Source organism: Marmota marmota, unplaced genomic scaffold, assembly GCF_001458135.2.
Source record: "Marmota marmota marmota unplaced genomic scaffold, marMar, whole genome shotgun sequence".
Classification (NCBI taxonomy): Eukaryota; Metazoa; Chordata; class Mammalia; order Rodentia; family Sciuridae; genus Marmota; species Marmota marmota.
In genome coordinates this window covers 41,357,979-41,376,150 of record NW_025999932.1, presented here as the reverse complement: position 1 = coordinate 41,376,150, position 18,172 = coordinate 41,357,979, and the positions used below count along the sequence as shown (strand labels likewise).

At 37.7% G+C, this 18,172-nt stretch overlaps 1 protein-coding gene and 1 pseudogene across 2 annotated transcripts in view; both read left to right on the top strand.

Moving 5' to 3' along the window:
- Gpalpp1 (GPALPP motifs containing 1) overlaps positions 1 to 18,172 on the top strand; it is an 82,585-nt gene that overhangs the window by 23,212 nt on the left and 41,201 nt on the right. The window contains exons 8-9 of one of the 2 annotated variants that reach the window (XM_015484312.2): positions 967 to 1,182; positions 1,799 to 4,995. The exons of the other annotated variant lie outside the window; for it this stretch is intronic. Of the exons in view, the coding sequence (XP_015339798.1) occupies positions 967 to 1,182 (216 nt within the window). The 3' untranslated portion in view covers positions 1,799 to 4,995. Of the gene's footprint in view, positions 1 to 966; positions 1,183 to 1,798; positions 4,996 to 18,172 lie in introns of those variants that run through there. 2 annotated transcript variants of the gene reach the window in all.
- LOC107140810 lies at positions 5,570 to 7,736 on the top strand (annotated as a pseudogene).

Sequence of the window (18,172 nt, the reverse complement as noted above, 5' to 3'; positions counted from 1 at the left end):
CCTTGAATTCAATCTCTAGTACCAAAAAAAAAAAGTAAAATTTAATTGTAATTTAATCTCTTTAATGAAAGACTGTTTTTCCTGTTAGATCCTGGTCTTTGGATGAGTGTTACTTATTACTAGAATAAGGTTTTAGTCTCAATTGTGTTCTTTTGTTTGTTTGATTAATAGTTAAGAAACCCAAGTTTATAAAAAGAAGAAAATGGAAATGGAACATATTTTGTTACAGTGATATATTCAATTCTTGTATCAACTTATGTGTTCTTAAACCTCATATTGACCTATTAATAAAATTACTGATGATCTCTCAACTATCAACTCATTAAGACTTTTTTTTCATATTGGTCCCATAAATTTGTCCTTTCATTTTTTCTTTACATATCTATACATCAGGAATAATAACATTCAGTTTTTAGAGATAGTAAAGATTATAGTAGAGTAAATGCAGTAAATCCAACACAGCATTTATTGACTGATTCTACATACCTGACACTATATTAAATCCTTTATATTCATCAGATCATTTAACTCCTACCTCACCCTAATATTTACAAATTATTACCTTGACTGCTGCCATCTTACAGTTGAGAATATGAGGCTTCACTTACTTGCTAAAGGTTACCATTGCTGAAAACAGCAGCACTGTCCTTGCAATTCTAATTTTTCTAATTTGAAATTTAGTTCTTAACTGTTTCTCCATGCTGTATGTATTGATTGCCTTTTTTTTTCTTAGCAAAATTTAATGATTTTCTTTTAGCCTCCTTTAGTTTTGTTGAAAATAAAGAATTAGAAAGCATTTGATATGTATTATCTTCACAGATGTGATCTTGGATTTGGAAAAACCTGTCGGAGTTTGTAAAAAACCCTCCTTAATGTGTGCTGTTGCTGTCTATTTTGTTTCATGATCATATTCTGTCAATAATTTACACAAGCTAGGTTTTGATCACTGCTCTCCTGTTTCCCCAGGAGTCAAAAAGATCAGAATCTCTTATGGACATTCATCATAAAAAATTAAAAAATAAGGCTGTTGATAAAAATAAGCCCCAAGAGAGAATACCATTTGACCGTGATAAGGATCTCAAGGTTAATCGGTTTGATGAAGCTCAGAAAAAAGCCCTAATAAAGAAATCTAGAGAACTAAACACCAGATTTTCACATGGCAAAGGCAATATGTTTTTATAAGTAAGTATTTTTCAGAAAAATGTATTTTCATACTGGAGAATTTGAACTTTTCTGAATACTCTGTTTTCTATAATAATTATGTGCCAAGATCTATTTCCTTTTATAATAAAGTAGATTATAAGCCTACATTATTTTATACATAAATTGTGATTTTTGAAAAGTCAGCTTTGTGGGATAAAAAGTGTGGTCTACTAAAAAATAGCCTTGCCCTCATAATAACCTAACCAGGCATTACTATCAAAAATACTAAAGTAAAAGTTCCATTTATGAGAAATGGCAAAGGAAAGTCTGTTTTGAAGCTTGAGTATTCAATGCTTTATTAAAGAATGAAAAAAGGGAGATTTGCTGGTAGTTTTTATGTAAAACAAGATCATAGTTAGAAAATATTCATTGCTTTGGAAGGGCCTCTGTAAGTTTAATTCAGACCATTTTACCATTCAGCCCAACCTGGGAAAGGTTTGAAATGGTAATTAAGAAGTTGAAAAAGACCTAAGATTGCTTCTTAAAATCTTTATGATATTTACTTTTATGAAACTTACATCAATAGTCAAACGTAATTTTAATATAAAGTTAGAAATGTTTTCCAACTTACCAAATTCTCTTATTCTTACCTCAGGGGGATTTCCCTGTGCAATGAAGAAAAGTTGAAGAATACTCTTTTATCTGTCTCTTCACCTTTAGACCTTGGTCTTGGGCTTCTTAAGATTAGAGATTACTTTAACCTCAAAAAAATCATACAAGTTTACCTTCTTTTGTGTCCTTGAGGTCATGTGGAATCATAAAATCAGTGTTTCATATGTAGAATAGAATATTCTGTGTGCCTCTGGCTTCCAAGGAATCATGGGCTTTTCTTCACAATTAATTATTTTCCCCTACTCCCCGCAACCTGCTTTTACCACTCCTCAATTTTTGTGATGTGATACAAGTTCCCTCTAAGATCTGCTCAGGACTGTTTGTTGAAAATTTACCACAGCCTGGACCTTCTTGACAAATATATTTGCCCTGTCCTGGAGTGAATGTGTCAGGTACTTGGCAGTAAGTTCATGAATTTGGAATTGGTTGGTTTTCCCTCCAAATGCAGCTAGTGAATACACAGTTACTAGAAAATAGAAAGGGTATGGATTTTGTCCCTTTTGTTACCAGTTTGCTTGTTCTGGCACTCAGGGTTTTTATCCGTTGTTTGGAGTTTTTGGCTTGTTTGTTTTTAAGCCAGAAAGTGAGTACTCTAGGTTATCTTGTGTACTAAGGAAAATATATTTTGATTTTTAAGTTTTTATAACAAATATTTCTGAGGGTGGTAATGCTGACAACTGTTTATCAGTGTGAAGTCTGTAAAACTCTTCTCCATGATCTCACCAAAGAGTGTCTTGGAACTTTGCTTTGGGATGATCTTATTTTTCCCATTAATATATTTAACAGTTTGTGGTAAATTTATTGGAACTGGATCTTTTATATCAATCATGTATAACTTTTATTTAAAAACCAAACTAATAATCACAGTACAAAAATGAAAAATCTATGATCATAACCCACTATATTGGGAAGATTATAAGTTTGTAATGCTTTATACACTGCCTCTTAAGACAATAAACAGAAACTTCTAACTAGTTAAATGGAGCCTAAGTGCAAATTCTAGTTCTGCTACTCCTGTGTGATGAAGCGCAGGGGTTTTTGGTTTTTTGTTGTTTTTTTTTTTGGCAGGGGTATCAGGCATTGAACTCAGGCACTTGACCAGGAGCCACATCCCCAGCCCTATTTTGTATTTTTACAAAAGGGTCTCACTGAATTGCTCAGCACCTTGCTTTTGCTGAGGCTGGCTTCGAACTCATGATCCTCCAGTCTCAGCCTCCCCAGCCACTGGGATTACAGGCGTGCACCACTGCACCCAGCTGAAGCACAGGTTTTAAAGATAAGGATTCTGATTCCCAGTTCATGTAAGCTTTATGAAAATCGAGTCAACTGTTAAAGTAGCAGTACATGGGCTAGGGTTATAGATCAGTTGGTAGAACATTTGCCTAGCAAGTATGAGGCACCGGGTTCCATCCTCAGCACCGCATAAAAATAAAATAAAAGTATTATATTCATCTATTATAAAAATATTTTTTAAAAGTAGCAGTACATGATATTTTTTATAATATCAATGTAAACAGTGTCTTACTAAAGGGACATTACATTAAAAAGTTAAATTTTTCTCCTAAGTAAATTGAAAAGGCTTCTCATTGTAAGCAGAATTGGACAGATCTACCTTTTGACTAAAAGCATTCTTTTCAGTGGCTAGTCTTTTCTGAACACAAAACTTCATACAAGAGTGTCTATTTCATTCATTTAATTCTATTTTTTTTTTTTTCGATGGGGGGGGGAAGGTTTTCTCTTTCTACATCCTCACATATTTTTGTGAAATTTGGTATTTCTTAAAGTAAAAATGTCATCTTTGGATACTCAACTGAGAAGGATAGGGTTGTTTCTGTGTTGATGTTTGCTTTCTCCCCTAAACTTCAGAGTGTCTGTGACTTTCACCTAAGGGACAGAACCTCTCCTTTCTAAATACTTGCAGTAGGTACTACCACACTGGCACCCCTGGAGCTAATGCTCTTTCCTGTCACCCTGAGGATAATTTTAACAAAATGTGAAGCCACTTCCAAAGATTTTGTTTTGTTTGGTTTGGTTTGGTTGTTTGTTTATTAGTTCTAATCAGTTATATATGACAGTAGAAAGCTCTTCTATTCATTGAACACAAATGGAGCAGAATTTGTTTTGTTTTGTTTTTTGCCCCAATACAACATTGACCATTAAAGAACAAAGTAGTTATGTGCACGGAATGGAAAGATGTATTTCATTTCATCCCCTCCCCTCTTCCTAAGCTGCAAACTGCCTGTTTGAATCAAGTCTTCTATCCAACTGCTGACATTTTCAAATTAGTTTTAAATTCCCTACATTTCTTGGTCAAGTTTTATAGGCCTCTTACCCCTTTTGAAGAAGAAGAAAAGAGCAACACTGACATTTAGGTTCAGTGTGTCTAAAATTATGTGATTTTATCCAGCTCTCTAAGTTGTCATCTCAGATAGATGTAGATGCTTCAAATAGTAACCACATACCTGGTAAGTAACTGGTGGGGTTATTGGGTTTCACAGGTGGGACAAAAGGGATGGGGAAACAAAAAGTGAGAGATGATGCCTATACCCATTACACTTTTTGTATAGGGCAAAACACAGTAAATTAGGTCCTGCTCTGAAAGCCAAAGTCTTACTAATAATTTTTAATTTTATTTAGATGTAGCAACACTGGACATTTAATGATTCTTTGAATTAATGATTTTTTAGAAATGAAGTTGAGATTTACATAGTACTAAGGCTTGCATGCTCCATAATTAGTTAACAGTGGTTACATACATTCTTAATTCCAAAACATTATCCTAAATGTAGAATCATGAGGAATAGCTTTTTAAACTAGTTACAAGAGGTTCTTATCACTTTTGTTTTCACTTTTTCCATGATAATGTAATTATTATTTTAAAAAGGTCTCCATTGAGAAACCTAAGAGGAAGAACAAATGTGGAGGGAAGTGGCTAGAGATAGTGCCCATGTAACAACAGCAAAGTATTCTATTTCAGAATATTAGTTTATTTTATTTTGGCTTTTGATGCCATCATGAGATTTAAGTCTGCAGGCACACAAACTAATGCTGTTGTAGAAGAGGTATATTTTTTTGCAGCCTAGAATATTGTTTAATAGGGACTGAGGAGGTAGCTCAGTAGTAAAGCACATGCTTAGCACATGTGAAGCCTTGGGCTTAATCCCCAATGCCCCCCCCACCCCCCCCAAAAAAAGTTTATGACTATGAGATGTATAGGATTAAAAAGCTGTTCACTGCCCCTTCTAGTCTTTTCATTTTAAGCATGTCAATTAAAAGACTGTTTTTAGGAAAAAAAAGAATTCCTGAAGTGTAATTTTTTTGTATAAATAAAGTTTCATCTAAATCTGAGAAGTTGTCTTTATTTTGTTTTAATACTATTCCTTTTCTGAAGCAGGCAACATTGGTAAAAAGAATATTCTATAAAGTCTTATTCTGGCCAACCAGAATATTATAAGCAGTTAGGAACGTAAGAAAGATAAATGAAATCCTCTTAATAGCACCATGATACAAGAGGTACTTGTACTGGGTGGTAACAATTCCATTGTTCATCATGTCACAGGATATGTAACAGAGGGTGAGTTTTTTCAGGATTGATTGCCTTTTAGTGGTTTGTTTTGTTTTGTTTGATCTCTCTACTTCCCAACTCGGAAGTGACCAAAAAAGATCTTTTGCAATATGAAAAATGATAGGAATACGATCATGTAGGGTCAAAGAAAGAAAGGTTTTAGAGGAAGTGTTCTGTCGCACCGGGCCGGAGGAGCAGGGCCGGAGGAGCGCGGCTAGGCAGAGGGAACACTGTGTCCGCGGAAGTCCCAGAGGTGGCCTCGACGGAGGAGCAGAAGGAAATGGAAGATAAAGTGACTAGTCCAGAGAAAGCTGAAGAAGCCAAATTAAAAGAAGGTATCCTCACCTGGGACAAAAGCCTGGAGGTTCCGATATTTTAAGGAAACGATTGCAGAAAGGGCAAAAATATTTTGATTCTGGGGATTACAACATGGCAAAAGCAAAGATGAAGAACAAGCAACTTCCTACTGCAGCCCCGGATAAGACAGAGGTCACTGGTGACCATATTCCCACTCCACAGGACCTTCCTCAAGGGAAACCATCCCATGTTGCTAGCAAGCTGGCTGGCTGATTAAAAGAGCTGACCTGCATTAATTTTCTAATTCCCATTATTTCTCCTCATATGTTACTTATCCACTTTTTATTCCTTTCATTCACTAAGTCATTTAAAGGAGACTGACAGCTTTGCAGGTAGTGATAGTGTGTGCTGCTATTGTAAGGGAATATACATGTGTAGAGGTTTTGATTAGTTTTAACAGTGCACTGATGACACTGATGAAAAGGACATTTTAGAGTAACATAAGTAATCTACTTGAAAATATTTGATTATATTACCTAAATCCTAATATAGGTTCCAACAAGTAATAAGCAAATATTACAATTTTAATGTTTCGCCTTCCTCGCTTATCTTAATTATAGCTGTGTATGTTACTCTTATTAATGTAACCTCTGTATTGATTTCTTCTGGATTTTCCTTCTGGATTTTGTCAAACAGAAGTTTAAGATCACAAGTTTGAAGAAAGATCACAAATTCAAATAAAAATAGGAGGGGCTTTGAAAGATTTGTATAACTGTGCTTGAACTTGAATGGCCTTAAGCCTATTTCAGCTTTAACAATAGAATTTTCTTGGGCAATATTTGCCCTTCCTGGTGTAATTTACGTGACTTCAGTGCTTAACAGCTGCACTGAGTACTAGCTGAAGCTACTATTCTTATTTAGTTCTGTAGTGTTAAATATCTTTCATTGTTGAAGATGTGAATGATGTATGCATGTGATCGACTGTTGAATTCTCTTTTGTGCCATTTTTGTAAATACAGTAATTTTGCATAACCTTTAAAAAAAAGGCTTTAGGGGGCTGGGGCTGGGGCTCTGTGTTAGAGTGTTTGCCTAGCATGTATGAGGCATGGAGTTCAATTCTCAGTGCCACATATAAATGAATAAAATAAAGGTCTATCAACATCTAAAAAATTTTTTTTTAAAAAAAGAAAGGCTTTAACTTCTCAGATCATTTCCATATATTAGGGATTTCTTGAAGAATTTCTATTTTTTTTTTCATTCACTAAACATTTATTAAATGCCCCTATGTGTGCTTGGTGCCAAGAACACACCAGTGACCTAGGCAAGTATAGTGCTTCTGGAGAGGAGATCCTTGCTGGTCACTACAGGATATTCACTGATAAGCAAAGTAGATTCCCTTCCCCATGGTTTTATATTCTAGTGGGAGAACAGAAAAAAGATCTAAATAAAGGAGATCAAGTAATTGCACATTGTGATAGGTGTTAGAAATGAAACAGAGTTGACAGGGTGGTGAGAGACTAGAATAGGTAATTGAAGATGAGAATCTCATTTAGGTAGAGTGATGACAAAAGATGTGCACACCTGTAATCACAGTACTAGGGAGGCTGAGGCAGAAGGATTACAAATTTGAGGACAGTCTCAGCAACCTACCAAAACTTTGTTTCATAAAGAAGGCAATAAAGTAAAAAGGGCTGGGGGTGGAGGTAGCTCAGTGATAATGCACTCCTGGCTTCAATCCCAGGTACCACAAAAAGAGAAAAAGAACGGCCTCTGAAGAGAAGGTATTTAGGCTGAATCCAAAAAAAAAGAAAAAGAAGCTAGCAGTGTGAAAAGTGACTACATTTGCAAAAACTCACAACATTCATGAAGAATTAAGAAGCATGGTGGCTCAGGGTTGGGCCTTGTCATTAACACTGTAAAGCCCACATAAGGGTATCTAACCCAGCCCTGGAAGGTGAATAGGAGCCTCCCAGTGGAAGGTGTTTTTTTTTGTTTTTTTTTTTAGATATACATGAAAATAGAGTGTATTTTGTTGTATCGTACATACATGGAGTATTATTTTGCATTCTTGTGATTGTGTAGAGTTTCACTGGTGGTGTATTCATATATGAAATTAGGAAAGTTATGTCCAGTTCACTCTACTGTCTTTTGTATTTCCATCCTCTCCCTTCCCTTCATTCCCTTTTTTTTTTTTTTTTTTTTTTTCAGTTATACATAACAGTAGTGTGTATTTTGACAGAATATATGTACGTAGAGTATAACTTATTCTATTTAGGTTCCCACTCTTGTGGTCATACATGATGTGGAGTTATCTTGGTCATATATATACAATTACAAGGCTAGGAAAGTTATGGCCGATTAATTCTATTCTTTCATATTCCCCTCCCCGCTTCCTTCCCTTTGTTTCCCTTTCTCTGATCCAGTGGATTTCTATTATTCTCCTGCCCAACCTCCCTTGTTTGGGGTTAGCATCCACAAATCAGAGAGACTATTTGGCCTTTGGTTTTTTTGGAATTGGCCTATTACATTTAGCATGGTATTGTCCAGTTCCTTCCATTCACTGGCAAATGCCATAATTTCATTCTTCTTTATGGCTGAGTAATATTGGAATAGACTTCTTAACTTCTAAGTTATAAATATTTTATAGGCTGGATGGTTCTGATAAATCTACCCTACTGGCTCTCTAGAATTACCCAGATATTTGATTTATATCTTATAACCACCTAGCCTAAATATTTTCTATATGTAATTCCAATGATAACTGTCCTAAGTTATCAGAATATTCATAAAATAAACTGAATATTTAACCTACAGTTTATCACAAAAACTGTAGTTATTTTAAGAATAGCTGGGTTTTTTTTCAGAAGTTATAAATTATTCATTTCCTCCTAGGCCTAATCATTGACAGTTGTGTAAATTCTTAAGACCTACATAGCACCAAATGAATTTAGCAGATAATGGTTAAGTAATCAATCTTTAGACTTCCAGGACATAACAGAATCTTTCCCTTCAAGGGACTGGAAAATACAGGTAATGAGTCTTTCTGATTGTAATCTGTGAAGCACTCTATCAGAATCACCCAGGGATATTGTTAACTGCAGAGCCCCAGGCCCACTCATATTGAATGAGATTCTTTAGGGTTAGAGTCAGAGAACCTCCATTTTAACCATTATTCCAGGTGATTCTTTATAAATTCCAGTTTAAGCCAATGCATTTATATATGTTCCTACAAACAATCCCCTCTTGTTTTTGTATATTTCACTTTCCTAGGTTATATTTTCCTAAGTACATAATCATATTATAGTTATTTTTTATAGCTATTACATAGCTACAACCACTAATACCAACAAGGCTTGCCTTGGAAGAGTGAATTGTCACCTCTGTTGCATGAACTAGTTCCTAAAAGCCTACATTCTTCAAACATCTACCAAGCATTAGAGTGATCAACGTTTCTGTCAAAAATTCGCTTCCATTAAAATTTACCTTATCTTGGGCACCTTTTAAAATAGAGAAGTCCCCTAAAAAATAGTTAGGTTAAAAGGTCCTGAGCCTGGCTGATTTGGGGACTAACTGAATATCCAGAAATTGCAAAACATTGAAAGGACAGAGTGGGCAAAATGGAAGATAAACTCCAAAGGGTGGTCTCTTCCATTTGACTATTTGGGGGATATGGGGAATAATTTGCTAATGTTACTAGCACACTTTGAGATCTTTTTTTTTTAAGCATTCTTATTTTTTTTAATCTTTATTTTATTTATTTATTTTTATCTGGCACTGAGGATCGAACCCAGTGCCTCACCAAGCTAGGCAAGTGCTCTACCACTGAGCCACAACCCCAGCTCCTACACTTTGAGGTCTTTGATAACATGCATTTTGGCAACTAAGATATTATTTTACTTAAAGAGCTTCAAAAACAAATAAATTTACTTTTATTTTTTTATTTTCTAAATTTTTTGTTGTTATAGTAGAAGGACACAATACCTTTATTTTTTGTTTATTTCTTTTTATGTGGTGCTGAGGATTGAATCCAGCACCTCACACGAGCTAGGCGAGCCGTCTACTGCTGAGCTACAACCCCAACCCCACAAGTTTACTTTTAGATGCCAGTTTCTGCATTTGCTGACAGGAAAGATAACAGTAAGTAAAAAGATGTTAAAAAGTTGCAAAGGTACATCACATTTTGAGAACTGAAACATTTTCAAAGACCTATTCTAGAATATTGAAACATTATGTAGCTCATTTTCAAAAAGTCTTTTGCCCCTGCCCTGTGCTTTGTCTCTGAACCTATGGTGAAAAGCAGTAGTGACACAGGGGCTTCACTACAGGGACACAGTAGTATAGTCAGTTACATCCCTGCTTCTATCACTTCTGAGCCTGCTTATACTCACCTGAGTATATCACTTTGTTTGCAGCTAACAACCCTGTCCATCATAAGAGAGTTCTTATGGCAAATGATATTTAAGAGTCTAAACTTAGAGACAATAGCGTGGTCAAACCTGGACCCTGTAACTAGCTGTGTAAATTTCTTTATCTTTTTAATGAGGGACATAATATTCACCTCACAAAATGTTACGAGGATTACGTGAGAAGATATATTTAAACAACTAGCCCAAAATCCAACAACAAAAAAAATTTAAATTGTGGTTGTTATTGTAGTTCCCTAGACAACAGATCCACTCAGACCCACTGGAGTTGGACTGACTTATTTCTTAAGACCTTAGAAATTACTGTGTCAGGACTCTTGACAACAAATGATAGAAACCCAATTCAAAATTTCTGAAAGACTTTTATTTTTATTCTCTTGATAGGTTTAAGATTGGGCCCAGGCAGCTATTTTTAGTAAATTCGATATGTAATTCTAGTGTATCCCAAAGTGTGAGATCCAAATGAGGTTGGTTCAAAATTGATAAATTAAGATTTTTTGAATCAAAGGTATCAGTTGTGGCCACTGAGCTTTGATTCAAAAGATAGAGACTTATCTTTAAAAAAAAAAAAAAAGAAAAAAGATTTTATTCACTTATCTCAATGAACCCATAGAGTAGCCCTGGCTTTAGGTGCAACTAGATCAGAATGCTCAGAATGTGTCGTCAGGATTCCATTTCTGTCCCACAGTCTGCTTTCCTTTATGTAGACTTCTTCCTTAGGTGGACTTCATAGATGGCAACAAACATGGGTAGAAGCACCTCTCAAGTGCCATCTTACCTGCTTGGCAACCCAATGAAAAGCTTCTCTTTTTCCTAATGATTCTAGCCAAAGTCCAAGAATGGATAATTAATCAGCTTTAGACATTTGTTCAGCCCTAAATCATATGATTAGAAAGTACATCAACTAATATCCCAGGCTTGTTCGTATACCCACTCATGGGGCCAAAGGGTAGGTTAAACTCTGTCTAAACCACATAGACTAAGAACTTGGCAGAGTAGTTGCCTAAATGAAAGTGGAAGTGCTACCATTGAAAACCAGGCTAACACATCCTACAAAGACACAAACATCTGATGCTTTCTATGGCCCACATTTCATATTTGATTCCTACCAGTTTTCTAAAGAGAATACCAGCATTTCATTTACCAAAAATGAATGTCATCCATATAGCTGTCAGTTTACCTCAGGTTTGCCAATCTTTGTGCCTGGCCATTGTGAATCCCCTTTTCATTAGGTATCTGCTAATCCAGTTCTCATAAATCTTTGTGAGGAGAGGGAGTAGGGAGGAAGCATGCACACACCCACATGCTTTAGAGGTGACATAGCCAGGGTAGGTTTTGCCCAAGAAGATGGTATTGTTTCCCAAAAGCCTTCTCATCCTATCCTTACTCATTTCTACCAAATTTTGATATCAAGAAGTACATTTACTACAAACAAGGTTCATGAAAAATGAGGCCATCACAGTTTATTCACCACATCCTGCTGTAATTTACAAATGACAATACAACTCAGAATGATTTATTTAGCCTTTTCATCTACAAATAAGAAAGAAAAATGAAAAAAAAAATAAAGGATTGCCAGTTTCAACCCAATCAATAGTAAGGAAACCTGCCTGACTTTGGCAATTAATCATGTCTCTTGGATAGAATTCCAATGACTAGGAGGCCCTGGAGAGAAGCTAATCAAAGTAGGAGTCAGATCCAAGCCCAAGTTGGGGGCCTAGTGTTAGCAACTCCCAGCTAATTATCATTTTGGTCAAGTGGACTAGTGGGTCACTAGATTCCTCAGTGCTCTGTAGATTTCTAATCTCTGCACATTAGTGTTTCCCTGAAGGAAACAGGTATTGTTTAACTGTTTTAGGTTTTTCATTGCTGTGAAAATTTCATTACGGTGACTAAAATACCTGACAAGAACAACATAGAGGAGGAAAAGTTTATTTTGGCTTATAGTTTCAGAGGCTCAGTCCATAGTCGGCCAACTCCATAGCTCTGGGCACAAGGTGAGGCAGAAGAACATCATGGCAGAAAGGCATACAAAGGAAAACAACTCAGGACATGTCACCCAAGAGGCAGAGAATGCTAGCTCTGCTCAACAGGGACAAAATATAAACCCCAAACTCATGACCCTAGTAACACACCTCCTCCACCCACCCCATACCTGTCTACCTTTTTCACAATAATCCATACAGAGGATTAGGGTTACACCTCTCAAAATCTAATCATCTCACCTCTGAAAATTCTTGCATCATCTCATGCATTAGCTTTGATACCTCATATCTAAACCATAACAGTTACCAAAGGCAGGGAATAATTCTGGGCAGGCAAAATTTTAAAGAGGAAAAGAGAAAAAAAAAACTGTACTAAGTATACAACGTAACATGGAGTAGTTAGAAATGGCTTTTTAAAAGTATTGTCAAGTAGAGGTAGTTCTTTAATAAATAGTTGCTTAACAATAGTAATTAAATATATTGTCATAGTGCCTCTTATTTATGACAGATAATTTATAGATATATCATGCCAAAGATGATAATGTGGGGATTTTTCTTATATAGGTAATTATTCATAAATGGACTTTGTTTATACTGCCTAGCAAGCAATTGAGCTTCAGTGTGGGTAGTAATGGCATTAATTTAGGCATTAATAATGCAAATTATACTTATTAAAAGTATGAGCTTTGAGTTCTCAGTTATAATGCAGAGAACGGGTTCAGGAGTCATTTAGACAAGCTCAGTATGTAGGTACAGCCAAAAATGCTAGTACCATATTAGATAAAAATGTGAGAAAGAAGTGTAACTATGAGGTATCCACCTGAAAATCTGTTTCCTGTTCTACCTGAAAATTTGTTCTCTTACTTTGTGACACAGTTCTCTAGATTTGGTAAAGCTGATAAATTTACTGGCAAATTTGTTAGCAAGGGATGGAAAGCCAGTTCAGATATGGGGATTTTTGTCAGAGAAATGCTGGACCATTTGAAGGCTGGAAGGAAGAAGCAGATCCCAGATTACCCAGGAAGGGTGAAAATGAAAATGCTCCTGGCTTCAGGAGCCACGGGAATCAGTCTTGAGCCCTTAGGACTCATTTTGTCCTAAATCTGTACCCCTCTGTGTCTGCATGAGACCAGTCTCAATCTCTGTAGGCTGACCTTTTCCACATGGTAGAGAACATGACCCTTAACAACTTTGAGCTTCAGGCTCTTTTTTTCCATTTCAGTATGAAAATCCCCAATAAGGCTAACCTGGCCCTCTGCAACTCCCCTTCCATCCCTGGTGCCTTGTGCCCTTAACTCGTGCTGGAAGCCCATTCTCTGTTTTGAGACTGTGGATCTTGTCAGCAGTGCCATCTTCTTCCAGGGCCCAGTGGGCTCAAGTGAAGCAGAGGCTTGTGTGTAGGAGTATGCAGGGAAATTTTGGCTGCTGATGGTTGAGGTTATCCAGTTCACCTCTACCACTATTTGCTTTCCAATTCCACCTTCCCAGAGGGTTTTGCACTGCATCCCAGTTTTCCACTGTGCCTCAGCAGCAACTCCAGAGACTGACCCTAAGGGTGCTTCAAATTTGAGTGTAAAAGACCCAGATAGCTGCTATGGGAGAGATGAATACATTCTCCTGGGGTTCATCAACTGTCCTACCTGGTCAGAAAAAAGATTTCATGTCCCAAGGGTGAGCAGGAGACAGGAACAGAAAGCTTGCCTTCCTGGAAGCCAATGGTAGAGCGTCTCAGAGTGAACCCTGATATCTGGATCCTGAGATGTAGGGCTCAGGATCTGTACCTTCTAAGGGTCTACACTGGGAAGGACAGGGGACTCTGAACCTTGGCAGCAAACTAAGTACATTTCCCTCCATCCCCAGGCCAGAGTATACAAATGCTATAGCTGTGTACTGAAGTTTGAAAACCTCCTCTCCTAAAACTAAGAAGTCCCAGGGAGGACTCAGGCTTGGCTTGGGTCAGCTGTCCAGCCCTGGATCAATGGATCGTGCCTGCAATGGAGGGGGCACCCTTATTCTATTTTGTGTTTGGGGTCCATCAGGCTGGATTGAAAGGAGGGTATCAATTCAAAACAAAGCAACAGTTCCTTCAGTCAGCATGGCAGTGGGGGGCAGTTCTAGAGAATGAGTGGTATTGAATGATCAGCCCCACAGAGGGCCTTTTTTCAACTCACCCCTTAAACATGTTCTGCAAAACTGTCTTCTCTTTTTCAGCTCATTCTCCTGTGACTTTGCTTTTTCTGCAGATACTTTATGACTCTCAAAGCTGAATCTCTGGGCATCCATCTTTCTTTACCTCCAAATCCCCTTCTTGCTGTCTTTTCCACTTGTGTGCTCCACAGGCACTTCAAACACAACATGATCAAAAGATAATTCAATATTTGCTTTAAATCAAAATATGCCTATAGAAGCAAAGAATATCTCTGGGGAAAAGCCCCACAAGAAACTGCTATATTCCAACCTCTCTTCTCTATTATCTCTTCCCATGAATGGGAATTACAGACAATAAAGTCACCTAATCCAGAGCTCAGGAGTCATTCTTTTTTTTTTTTTTTTTAAATACTTATTTATTTTTTAGTTTTCGGTGGACACAACATCTTTATTTTATTTGTATGTGGTGCTGAGGATCGAACCCAGCGCCTTGCGCATGTCAAGCGAGCGCGCTACCGCTTGAGCCACACCCCCAGCCCTCAGGAGTCATTCTTGAACTTGGTTATGAATATAAAGTTATGGAAAAAAACCTTTTTAAAGTGCAAACTTGATTATGTCACTCCCTTACTTAAATTATTCCTCAGATTAAAGTATGTGACTACTTCACAAAGTCCTCCATGCTGAGGGGAAAGTGTTTCTACCTCCCTACTTACCACCCACCCATCCCCTGGTTGTGCCACCTGCCTCACACCTCTTCTGCTCTTTGCAGAAGGTGCCTACCAAATGCCAGTCAAGGATAGTATATAGTATTTAATCAATATTGAGAGTTTCTCCTTGGGTTTTCCCACCAGCACTAAGTCTTTGAACTTGCCCCTGACTGCGAATCTGTTTTGAAGATAGCATGCATATGAACCCAGGTAAAGATGGGTGTTACTACATTTTATTCTCTGGTTTATTTCAATGACAGAATCACCTTATTGATAAAGTATTACATCTTTTAGCCTTGAGAAACAGAATTATTGAACATTCACCTCAAAAATATCCTGTAGTTCGATGACTCACTCAGCCACCCCTGCCAATGGGTCACTGCTCAATTATTGTCTCAATGGCTATTGGAACTATTACAACCCCCCCACACTTCCCATACCCATACCCAGATTGTAAATTCTCTGAAGGCAGTATTTTTTCTTTTTTTATTAGTATCATTTCTAGAGTCTAACTGAAATATAATAGATACTCAGTAAAGTTTATGAAAGGGAAGGAGAAGGAGAAGGATTTATAAATCCATAAATGGACAATTTTTATTGGTTCTTTTTAGATATACATGAAAATAGAATTCATTTTGACATAATTATAAAAGCATGGAATATAATTTGTTCTAATTCAGTCCCCAGTACTTCCCCTTAGAAGATTATTTTTAATTCCTAAATAATAGCAGTAAAAACATTCATTCTTTTCTGAGTTACCACTGGTAATCTTAGCAAGACCACAAGGAGGCACTAGAATCCTACATGGGCTCCCTCTACCAAGAAAAGCCAGATCCAGCTAGAGTTTTGACCTGGGCTGGTAGCTTGTAACAGATGCCTGGCTGAACTGAGTGAGCCAAGAAAGATGGTTTGAAATGAGGACTGAGGGAGAAATTAATGCAAGCAGGCCGAAGAACTGTATGGTAAAAAAAGACAAATGATCATTTTCAAGGGATTATAATACAAAAAAAATCGGAATTCCCCCTCCACCTCTGGATGACATCCCACTCCTGCCCTGGGGAGCCATACATACAAACGACCGCCTATTGTTCTCCCTCCCTAGGTATCTTTCTCCTGTAATTTAGCAAAATACTCAGGCTCATCATTTTGGGTTACAAGTCCACCAGGCACAATTTTCCCACTGAGTCCTCTCTTTTTCATTCCAGAACAGATTATAACTGTCACAAATATTATTGCCTTTTCTCCCCTTTTCCTCCCAAGAGGTCACTGAAATTTTCATCCCAGACCTTTAAACTCTAGATTTCTGTGTAGGCAGGCAAGAAAGAAAGGGGAAAAAAAGCCTTTTAAATTTCATATATCTAACTACTGCAAGGTACCGGGAATGTAACCATGGAAACCAGAGCATGAGTGTAACCATGGAGATCCATTTAAACCAGCTGGGCCATTACCATCTAGAATCTGGTAGGCACTAGCTGATAGAAGAACAGTTAGCCTTAGTTAATGTGGTCAAGTGATGTCAATCGCTTAGTGTTTTACAGACCTTGAAGTATTGTTTGAGTACTGCCAATACTTTAAAATGTGAGGAAGAAATCCTTTTCATAGGATTGTCTGTTAGACCAAATTCTAAAGGCTCCCCTAAATCATTCTCCCTGCTCCCTAACCACACCTCGAGAGTCATCCCTTATTCATTTGTTCCTTCAGCAAACACACACTAATCACCTTGCTGTGCTGGGCACTCCACTGACCCCACTCTGTCTATGTCTCAGATAATAAACATTATCTGCCCCACCAGCTTTAACACTGAGGTTCATGTATCAAAAGGCTGCTTTACCAAAATATGCCAGAATTTGGGTTTGTACTTCCGTAAGTGAGATATTAATGAGCCTTTTTCCATTTTGAAGGAAATTCACTCTTCCCATGTCTTAGCAGTGCTTTGCAAAGTCAGATCCTTCTTTCCACGTCATCCCATCCACAGTCACAGCTTCAGAGGCCTTGGGAGAGTGTGAATCATGAGCTCATGAGCTGCTGTGTGGTGTTTTGAGTACCATTGTGCTAAAAGGTGGAGCATGGGGTCAAATCACCTGTCACCCTAGCCAAGATACTGGACCTCTTTGTACTTCCAAGTTTCCTTTTCTATAAAAGGGAAATAAAAATCCATTTCTTTGGGCCGTTCAGTGATAACTGCCCACAATTTTGAGCATTTAGTCCACAAGGAAATGTTATCTTCTGCCCTTGCCTGTGCCCCCCAGTATTACTCAGCAATATTTCTTCATGTTATTAGTGCCTTCCCTTATTTTACTCAATAGTTGGTCCAGATGTTTACACCTCCAACTGTGCTTCTAAAACCCTTTGGTTCAGAGACAGTGATGGTAAGGATAGTGACAGCCACACTTGTTATATGATGTTTAGCATACACCAGGCACTGTCCTAAGCATCTCCCATGTTTTAACTCATTTAGTTCTTACAACAATCCATTGAATATCATTATCATCTCTGTTTTACAGATGAGGGATCAGAAGCCCATAGTGTACAGGCACACCTCCTAATCATAAGCTATAAAATGGCAGAAAAAGCAACCCCAACAGCCTCCAGAATCTGTCCTCTTAACCACTGCACACAGGTCAGCCTCTTCCAAGTGATGATGTTTCCTACCTCAATGAGAACAGAGTCCAATAGCAGGAACTCTTCAGCTGTCTCCTGTTCAACCCCTATAACCGCCTCTACTAGCCAACAGCTTCACCCTGTCCCAGAAGTCTTTCTCCATGTTTCAGAGAAAAGTCTTTCTCCAGTCACTGCCACCTGACTTCAAGGTCTTTGCTCCTTCACTTTTCCCATCTCTTCCTGATCCTCAGTCTTTCCTCTCACTTGGCACCTCCCTCTCAACATGTAAAAAGGTCCAAATTGGTTCTATCTCCTACCCTTGTCCCCCTACCCCCATGTTGGTGATTGAACCCAGGGCTTCCAACATGCTAGACAAGTGCTAGACTCTCTCTGTTTGCCATCCTATCTCCTTTCCCAAGACAAATTCCTGGAAAGAATTCTCATTGGCCTGGGAGCTGTGGTGTTGGAATATCTGTCTCACATGTTTGAGGCCCTGGATTTGATCCCCGGCACTGCAAAAGAGAAAAAATGAATTAGGTGTTTTTCTTTACCTGCTCCTTTCCCCTGGGCTCTGAACCCTCTTCAGTCTGACTACTGCAACTGTTCTCCTGGAGGGGGGGGGGGGCGGGG